Source organism: Gastrolobium bilobum, unplaced genomic scaffold, assembly GCF_033153095.1.
Source record: "Gastrolobium bilobum isolate Gb01-03AN ecotype WA unplaced genomic scaffold, APGP_CSIRO_Gbil_v1 utg53380, whole genome shotgun sequence".
NCBI lineage: Eukaryota > Viridiplantae > Streptophyta > Magnoliopsida > Fabales > Fabaceae > Gastrolobium > Gastrolobium bilobum.
Genome location: NW_026897886.1, coordinates 73,215 through 82,500, shown reverse-complemented (window position 1 = coordinate 82,500; position 9,286 = coordinate 73,215). Strand labels below are relative to the sequence as shown.

The 9,286-nt window shown below is 45.1% G+C and overlaps 2 protein-coding genes across 2 annotated transcripts; both read right to left on the bottom strand.

The window, feature by feature from the left end:
* Positions 1-106: 106 nt before the first annotated feature.
* Positions 107-756, bottom strand: LOC133311140 (small ribosomal subunit protein bS1m-like). Its single transcript, XM_061512159.1, has one exon. The coding sequence runs from the start codon at positions 754-756 to the stop codon at positions 145-147; it is 612 nt and encodes a 203-aa protein (XP_061368143.1). The 3' UTR covers positions 107-144.
* A 2,807-nt stretch (positions 757-3,563) lies between these two features.
* LOC133311158 (cytochrome c oxidase subunit 3) lies at positions 3,564-5,850 on the bottom strand. The gene is made up of 2 exons (XM_061512176.1): positions 5,181-5,850; positions 3,564-4,736 (listed from the first exon to the last, which is right to left on the bottom strand). Exons 1-2 carry the CDS (start codon positions 5,710-5,712, stop codon positions 3,889-3,891), a joined length of 1,380 nt encoding a protein of 459 aa, XP_061368160.1. The 5' UTR covers positions 5,713-5,850; the 3' UTR covers positions 3,564-3,888.
* Positions 5,851-9,286: the final 3,436 nt, after the last annotated feature.

Genomic DNA, 9,286 nt, shown 5'->3' with positions numbered 1-9,286 from the left:
TAAGTGCCAGACCCTCAACAAAAGAATGGATTAAGGTGATAGAGTGTTATCAGGAGACGCTAGGTTTCGCTTCGGAATTTAAAAAAACTGCACTTTTTTCGTCAGCAGATTTCGCTCATCAAGTTCTTCTTTGATCTGCCGCTGTTAGAACACCACAATATTCGTCCTTTTGGGGTTAATGCTCTCAATGGTGAATCGATCATTCGAGATCCTTTTCCTTTTGTTGTGAGAACGGAATGGAAGAAAAGTAATGAAACCCGCGATGGCTACTGAATAACCTCCTTTTACTTTCTCAATAATAAAGCCTTTTACCTTTGTATTCGTTCGCCAAATCTTGTTCAGTTCCATCCAAGCTCGGTTTTGTCTGAATCTTCGTGGAAGAAGAAGAAGCGGTTCACCAGCCACTACATCTGTGGATCCCACCAAATCATTAAACCTGGCGGCTGCTCGCTCTTTGATCAGTGATTCGCCGGCCACTAGATCGATGAAGAATCTCTCCAAAATCTTCTTTTTGATCAGTGATTCACCGGCCACTAGATCCAGGGATCCCACCTTATTCTCAAACCTGGTGGCTCGGTTGATTGGCACTCCTGTAGGCTCATCTTGCATACAAATTCTGGGGGTCCCAGGTCCTGCATCCACCAAGAACATTTCTTCCCCTAAGCGTAAAACTTCAGATTGTAAGGCCTTTCCACTACATAAGAATAAACTTGAATTAGATCTTGGAAATGATCGACTCAAATAGATGCTCATCATAAGCTTTTTTTTCCTCCTCTTCCTGTTCTATTGATCAGAAGCATCCAGCAGCGCCACGCCAGTGGATTAAGTAGCGGAGTTCTCATCGAGATCCCCTACCCTGGTGAAAACCTTTTCCTTTAAATCTTTAAAGGAAAGGGATTCTACTCCCCCCCTATGGAGATCGTCCCTAAGGCGATAGAGCTCTATTAAGGAAGGTTCCCCTTCTGATGAGGACGCATGGGGATTGTCCAGCGCCCGCGCCCCCCGAACCATCCAATCGCCACTTGGATCAAGGACCGCCATATGGCGGATGATATCCACCTTGACTTCGAAGCGGTCTTGCGCGTCAAGATGGGCCAAGTTAATGGCTTGGGCAGATGGTTCGGAGTTTGATGCTAAGAGGCGCTTTCGTATAGAGAGAACACTATCCCCCCCTATGACCTCATTTTCTTGATAAGGATAGGGGACGAAAGGGGGAGCTACTTCATTTGGGGCAGGCGCAGGACGTGCCCCTTGTTGGTTAACAGAGGAGGACGTGCCTGCGCTTTGCCCTTCGGAGGATCCCAGGAGATCCGTCCATCCAGAGCTGCCCCCTTCACTTCCGGGCAGAAGACTAAAAAAACGATTTAAGGTGGCATTGTCCACGGAGAAACCACCCCAAAGCAGTCACTGAGAGATTCTTCCCCCAAATCACCAATATACTCATCAACGGGAAGTTCAAGGTCTAAAGCTCGGGCCCTGTGATGCTTAGGGTTGGGCCCATCATACTCTTTGAACATATATATGTTTTCCACGCTTGTTGAGAAGATAGGATGAACGAAATAGCATCGACTGCAACAATGCATTTAGCACCTTAGAACACCCCGAGTCGAGAGACAAGAAATAGCGCATTTCTTATGTATTCGGAGCGAGAACCTAGAGTGACGCCCCTCCAGACAAAGCATGGGATAGTCTGACCAAAGGAGCCAACCAACTCTTACCCATGAAGTCTCAGGCCCGGAAGGTCATAGCCAGCCACACCAACCCTAGTTCAAGGGGTATGGTGGACAGCCAGGGTAGATAACGGTCCATGATCTTAACTAAGTCACATTTCACTTGACTTACACGACCACGGACCCTATCCATATCCTTAACCGGACTGATGATTGGCTCAAAAAGCTTCTTATCTGCACGCTTAACCAATACTATAATATAAGGCTAAACTGAAGAAATAACAAGAAAGACGCACTAATACATCAGCACGGTCATCTTTTCGAAGTATCATCTTTCTGTGATAAGAAGGAATAATCCTAGGATAACCTGACCGTGTTAGAGAGACAGGGACAGAAAAAGAACCATTAGGTCGATTGACGCCGCCATAGGCAGTCATGAGACAAGTATTACACTGCTTAAGATATCGCGCAACAAGATGTAAATATCCGCTCTTTCGACCTAAATAGATTACCTGTTTGGCGAACAAGTAGGCGGCAATACACATCTCCTTATTCAGACCATCGGTGAGTATTCTATTAATATCACCTTTGATAGAAATGATCTTAGTACCCGAGAATCTTCTAAAACTCTCTGCCATCGGACAGTGACAATCCTAAGTGATGAAGGAAACACACAACTCAGTCGGAACATTACTAGTTCACTCTAAACGTGTGTCATCCGTTTATCCAATCATTAGGGTTACTAACGCTGGATGGACTGACATATAGTTAGTGAAACTTCAAATAAATTGTATTCAAGACAAGAGCCCCTTCCTCTTCTCACCCCGAGGGGCTGCATTAAACCTTATTTATAGCGCATCAGGGGATCACACGAATGCTCATATGTAAAGAAAGCCGGGGTCATCCTCTATGATGGCTGGTACCAATCCCGTCTGTCACTGCGCCACACACGGGCCATGGAGTGAGTGTTCCTGGGACCGGGATTGATGATACGGGGGCTTCCGAACGAACTGACTGGATGATCTGGATATGGATCGAGATCGGGGTGAAGACTTCGCTCGTACAAGTAAACAGACGTTGGTGATTCCGCGGAATCCACTGTAAAATCCCAAAGACTTTGTCTTGCAAACTGACTTCAGCCATAGTGAAAACAGGGGAAACTGCTCACTTGGATAGCCCTACCCTAGTGTATGCACTCAAGCAGAGTAGACGGCACGCGTTACCAAGCATACCGCCCGAGGTTAAGGGTTCATCAGCGAATGGAGTTAGGCCCATTTCCTAGCCTAGTTTTAAGCAGAACAGCACCATCCTAGTCCAGAGCAGTACTTCTCTTATGGGCTCGAGGCAAGACAAGCAGCCCGCTTCGCTTCCTCCATTGCTCAAGGAACAAGATGAAAGAATGCTTTTGTGGAACGTCTTCTGGCGAGGCTTGGGGATTCAACCAATCTCTTTCTATTTGAAGCAGTGTGCGGTATGCCTTCAATTCAACAAGCATACGCTGGCCAGAAGAGTACTGAGATTTCCGTCTCTGTTTAGTTTAGCTGACTCGCTCGGGAGATCCTCGCATCATTCCGGCATTTCACCGTAAGAGGATCCTAAAAAAAAGGTGATTCCAAAAGTGATTTGCTTGTCCAGTGGTACTTGTCGCTTTTCTCCGAAGGCTATTGAATTAGCTAAACCACGTGGGTGGCGGTTATCCATAGATGTCCCTTGGGCAAAGACATACCCGGCATACTCTGATGAATCATCTAAGTTCCCCGCCGTCTTGATTGATGAGCTCGAACAGCCGGTTGATGGCAATGAATGGGTGAAGCAGAGAAGGCTCTGACTTTGAAGCCCGGGCTCAGGCAATTAACATAAAGAGGCGATAAAGTCACGACTGTCTGTCCCTTCCTCAAAGCAAGGAGCGGAACCCTATTTCCTGTGATTGGTGGATCCAATCATTTTGTCGCCGGGAGGTCCGCTGTCTGGTTGAAATCCATTAGGTTCTTCGATTTGTTCATATGAGAAAAAGTTAGATCATAGGCAATACTGAACAAAATCCGCGAAACAGCACGAGCAACCTACTTCACAACAAGTAGGTGAAAGCGTGCGGAGGCATTCTCCGCACAAGCATTCACCTATAGTGCCAATTCCCTTGGCCATGCCATTCGCCGCTGACATGGCGGCCATTTCTTGTGGAGGGGAGAGTCGTTCCTCAATCCACTGTTTCGTTCCTTCATATACCTCCCCACCAATAGATAGAGACAAATGGGAATAACCGAACCACGTCTACAAAATGCCAGTACCATGCAGCTGCTTCAAAGCCAACGTGATGCTCCTTGGTCAGATGACCAAGATATTGGCGAATACCACATATGATCAAGAAAAGAGTACCTATAATCACATGAAAACCATGAAAGCCAGTTGCTAAGAAAAAGGTAGAACCATAAATACTATCCGAAATAGTGAAGGGTGCTTGAACATATTCCATTCCTTGAAAGCCAGTGAATACTAGAGCCAGTGAAACGGTAGCTACTAAAGCGTAAACTGCTCGTTTTTCCTTCCCCGCGAGTATAGCATGATGAGCCCAAGTTACGGCTGCTCCGGATGAAAGGAGAATAGGGGTATTAAGAAAAGGGATTTCCCGAGGATCTAAAACCCAAATCCCTTTTGGGGGCCAAATACCTCCGATCTCTACCGTAGGTGCCAAAGAAGAATGAGAAGAAGCCCGAAAAAAAGCAAAAAGGAACATAACCTCCGATACGATGAACGGAATAGAACCATATCGAGGTCCTAATTGTACTACTTTGGTATGATGTCCTTCCAACGTGGATTCACGTAGAACATCGCGCCACCATACAAACATGGTATATAGGATAAATATTAGGCCCAAACTGAGAAGTGTTGCACCCCCTTGAAATGAGTGCATGTACATCACACCTCCTACGGTGGTTGCCAAAGCTCCGAGTGAACCCGAAATAGGCCATGGACTTGGATCTACCAAATGATAAGAATGCCTCTGAGATTCAATCATAAACCACTTTGCCTCGGTTGTATGTAAACCCCCCCCTTCACCCCCACCCCCTAAAGTGGTAAAGAAGGGCTCTTTTGGGTATTATTATATTTCTATCTGACAGGACAAAGAAATAGGAAGGGATGGTTCTTTCATTGCATTGATAGAAGTCTAACTAGAAAAAGATCTCTCTATTACTTTGAGAAGAGAATCGTTGGTTTGACCGACGAACTACGTGGGAAAATGGACCTTCTTTCTTTGATTTTCAGCAAGCATTTTTTGAAAGTAACAATTCTATTCAGTTCGGTTTCGGAAAACTTGCTGGTCGCGGATTAGTGCGTTCTGCGCCGCCGACGGCGCAGGTTGATCTCTCTGGTGGAGGCTGCATTCATTTATTCAACTTGACACGTGGGAAGGGCTGACTCTCCTAGTGGCTCGGCTTGGTCTCGCTCCCTTCCTGCACTATTCCTCCCCACTAAAAAGAGCGATTGATAATCTCGATAACCTTTCTTCTTATTTTTTGATTCTTCCTTGGCCGTGTGGAACATGGATTAGCATTATGTCATTCCTACAAGTGATCACCCATCCAGGATTTGAAGAAGAAGCGCCATATGAGGACTTCGAGATCAAATATAAGATGTTTCTTTCCATTCCTCGTGAGCCACTTATTTCTCCGAAACAAGAGAGAAAAGTGATTTTCCTCCTTTTTCCCAATAAGTCGACGGCGTTACACCATTGGGATACTTCGAATAAACTAGAGTACATATAGGATACACCGGTGCTAAAACCTTTTCTAAAGATATCTTCAAAACTGTTGGGGTCGTTGCTCCGGATTTTGTTCCCCCGGTTTGAAACCAGTTGGTTCCGTAGTTTTAGAATTCTGCTGATCCCAAGTACTCCATCTCCATCATTGCATATGGGAATATAGAAAGTAAAGAGGAAAAGGCATGACCAGAAAAATTGTGTGAAATAAGTGAATTTATCCAGTTGAGGCATGATTGATTGAGAAACAATGATTCCCTCCGGACAGAAAGAGAGTCCCTTCATGTAGGAGTCTTGAAGAATTCATTCTATTGAGTTGTGGTTGGTTGTTGACCAACAAAAAGGATGCATGGGAGAAAATTATCTATTTATGCGGGCTGGTGATGGGGGACCTCTTTCTTTCTGGCCCGGGCCCCCATCACCATCTTTCTGGTCTGGAGCGGGACCGGCTTTCACTTTGGTTTGAAACCAGTTGGACTCCCAGGAAAAAGCCCTACCTTTTTCTGTTAGAGCAATAAGTAGATGGAAGAGATGCCGCTGGTTCCAATATCCATTATAGGATATAAGAAAAAAGCACAACCCAGTAAAAATGTATAGAAAGCGGAAACAATGATAGGGATATTCCCTCCAAATAAAGATGAAGAAGCTCTCCATGACTGATCCTTCTTTATTTTCCGCTCAAAAGAGACTTTTTTGACTTAAGTTGGTTGTTTACCAACAAATTATGCATGGGACTCTCTCGTTGCTAGGCTGTAAACGACTTTCGATCTTAGCGGATCGTTGGCCTCTCTCCGGTTCCGTTTCGGTGCACTCTTGGCCCGCCGCCTTCTCCATCGGGATAACTGTCAAGATTAGCCTACCGATAGATTCTATCTATCTGAATCTATCACTAACGTAATTGTTGGAAGGATTGAATTTCGCTGATCGGATCGCCACACCCGGAGTTTCCCGCCAACAGTCTCACAGCCAGACTAGACGGCCTGACCGGACACGTCGACAGTCACTCACTACTCGTTGGTGCCCAAAGTCTGATGTCTGATGGCTTTTCGCAACCTATATAGTATAGCTTAATGATAGACAATAGTCATCTAGAATTTCGATTCTTATCTTACGTACGCAATTTCTAAGTGAAGAGTTCGTGTTCAGAAGACTTGGCAAAAACCCGAGGCACCAATACCAGGGTATTCCTATCTTTCTAGCCAATGCCGGGGGATGTTCTCCATCGTTAAGCCTCACCTCCTGGGCGAGACAAGCTACCTTCACGCTAGGAGCCTCTTTTCCTTCTGCCCAGCCCCCCGAAAACAACGTTCGACTTGCATGTGTTAAGCATATAGCTTTTGTAGCTCTCTTCAACAGTCATGAGGGACCGTAGGCGATCTAAGGTTGACCGTCTCCCCGGCCCCCTTTCGATACCAATACCACCTACGCTGCGTCAAAAAGCTGGCCTATAAAGTCTGAGAAGGTAGTTTGTACCGCTTCGTCATTCTTAGTAGCGCTCGTTCTGCCTTTGCCTTAGTAGGTTCAAAGTGCCTTGCCCTGTACTTCGGAATAGCTGATATGAGCTGGCCAATAAGTGCTGCGATCAGTCCTTCTCCTCTTGCTAGCATCTTGGTCTGGCTTGTTCGCCTTTCTTGCTTGTGCCCTCCTCATTGACTGGGATCAACTCTAACCCATCTTAGCGGGTCTTTCCTTGCTTAGTCTTTGTGGCTTAGGATTTCCTGTTAGCTCGGTTGTTAGGGCCAATAAGACTTCTTTTAATCGGCTCAGTCCTACCATTCTATCTGGAATATTTATTTATATAGTGTTTTATCGTTTTATCTTCCTTATATAGAGTCATCTTCTATTTCTGTATATAGAGTCAGATCAGCTTCTATAGTGAACTCTTACTGAATTCCACCATTGTGACTAAGATAGATGATTGTAGACGTTGTCTCAATTCATCTTTAAAAAGTCAAGATTGTGTTGGTGTTCAGTGGTATAGAACTCCCCGACATATTGAATTCTGGAATCTGAGTTCCTAACAATTTGTATACCAGTAAAACCCCTCAACGCAACAAAACACAGAAAAGCAAGAGCTGGGGTTGCAGCAAGATTAGCTACAAGATGAGAATTCCAGTGTTTTGAGGCTTCAATCCCAAATACCTTCCCATCAACATACAGGGTACATAAACTGATAACAAAGGAGGCAATCCACCATAGCCTTATAAGCAATGGAAATTTATCTAGAGCTTTTACTTTACAATGAAGAAAAGCTAAAAACAAACCAAGCTAAACACTGAGCTGCAGGCAAGAGCAAAGGTTCCCAGCTAATACCCTTTTCCCCTTGTGTTTCTTACCAAGCAAAGCCCATCAAAGCAAAAAAGCCACAGTTTGTACAAGCAGAACATAGAAGCAACAATAAACTGAGGCTTTAAAAGCTTTACCGATTTCGACGAAGATAAACCGCAATCTTCCTCCCCAAAACCACCAAGCCAATCGATACGATTTAAAGGCTCATAATCAGACTGCGGTACACTGAACACCAACACAATCGAGACATTTAAAAAGACATAAAGTCCATAGCATCTCTTTCTTTTATTCTTCCCATAGATCAATGGGCGAGTCCCTATAGAATATGATCTCTATCTATATACAGAAATCCTCAAGGATAGATGCGTGAACGATGGGATGAAATAGAGGACGAGCTGCCTTGCCACTGGTCGCTGAGACCCATGCCTTCGCTCCTTTTTCTCTATCATTAACCCGATCTCTGGCCAATGCTTCACTCTCTATTGATCGCCTCTTCGTTGCCTTATATAGGTGGGTTCTGAACTCCTTCTCCGTGCTGGTATGAGTCCAAACCAATACAATAGTGCTTCCGCTTCCTTAGTTTTGTCTTTGCAAACTCTGAGACGAATTGAAATGCCAACCATACCATCATCCTTTAATGAGCGCTTGAACCATCTCTCTGTATAAAACTATGATCGAGCCTATCTCCCCTTTCCTCGGACCTATTAGAGCGGGATAGTTTTTGAACGGATTGAAAACCTGGCTAGCTCAGCTCATCGGAAAAAAGGGAGATTTGTTGAACTCCAATGTGGCAGATGATGGGCTAAGGTACAAGGCTTGCAACACGATCGCCTGCCAGTGGAAGGTTTTCTGCGTTCAGTCAATCAAGTGAATTAGGCTGAGGAGAGACTGCCCATAAGGTTCAAAACAGTGAGAAATAGAGGATTCTTCATAGAAGAGGCAGTCGATTGTCCGGGACAGATGCCTAGAATGCTGGACGAAGGAAGGCAATGAAAGACGAAGAAAAGGAGCGATGGATAAGGTTTATAGACCAAGACCACGGAACCGAAGAAGCCTAGCAACGGATTCTTTTTAATAGGATTGGAGAGCACGAGATGAGCTAAGTCAATGGGGCAAGAAAGAAGCCGGGATTCTCGTATAGAAAGAAGAAATGATGCCAGCAAGAGATGAGGGATGCAATGAGGAAGCACACCAAAGGAAGTACGGAGACGAACTAACCGTATAGCGACCGAGAGGACTTTCAACTCCTAACGAACTATAGGAGCTACCTACCCGCTGTTCCGACCCAGAAGTAAAGGAAGAGGGGCTGTCTGTCCTCCTTAGATGAAAGAAGAGGCTGCTTATCGCAATATAAGAAGGAGTTCTCGGTGGGTTAAGAGTACTAACTTGTAAGCACAGGATGGGATGATGGTCCCAAGGCAATTGAAATCCCTCAATGAGGAGAGCACGCGAAGTAAAGTAGGCTATACATTGAGAACAACTAACAATCAGCTATGGGCACAGTAAGACATAAGTGCAGATGGAGTTGAAAGTACTTGAGTATGAGAAGAGCAGATACTTGGTAAAGCCA

Bases quoted from the DNA above. Each gene is read 5' to 3' on its own strand.
- LOC133311140 (XM_061512159.1), bottom strand. From the start codon at position 756: ATGATGAGCATCTATTTGAGTCGATCATTTCCAAGATCTAATTCAAGT.
- LOC133311158 (XM_061512176.1), bottom strand. From the start codon at position 5,712: ATGAAGGGACTCTCTTTCTGTCCGGAGGGAATCATTGTTTCTCAATCA. The intron at 4,737-5,180 runs AAGAAGAAAGGT...TTACCACTTTAG, and splicing joins CCAAGGAAGAATCAAAAAAT to GGGGTGGGGGTGAAGGGGGG.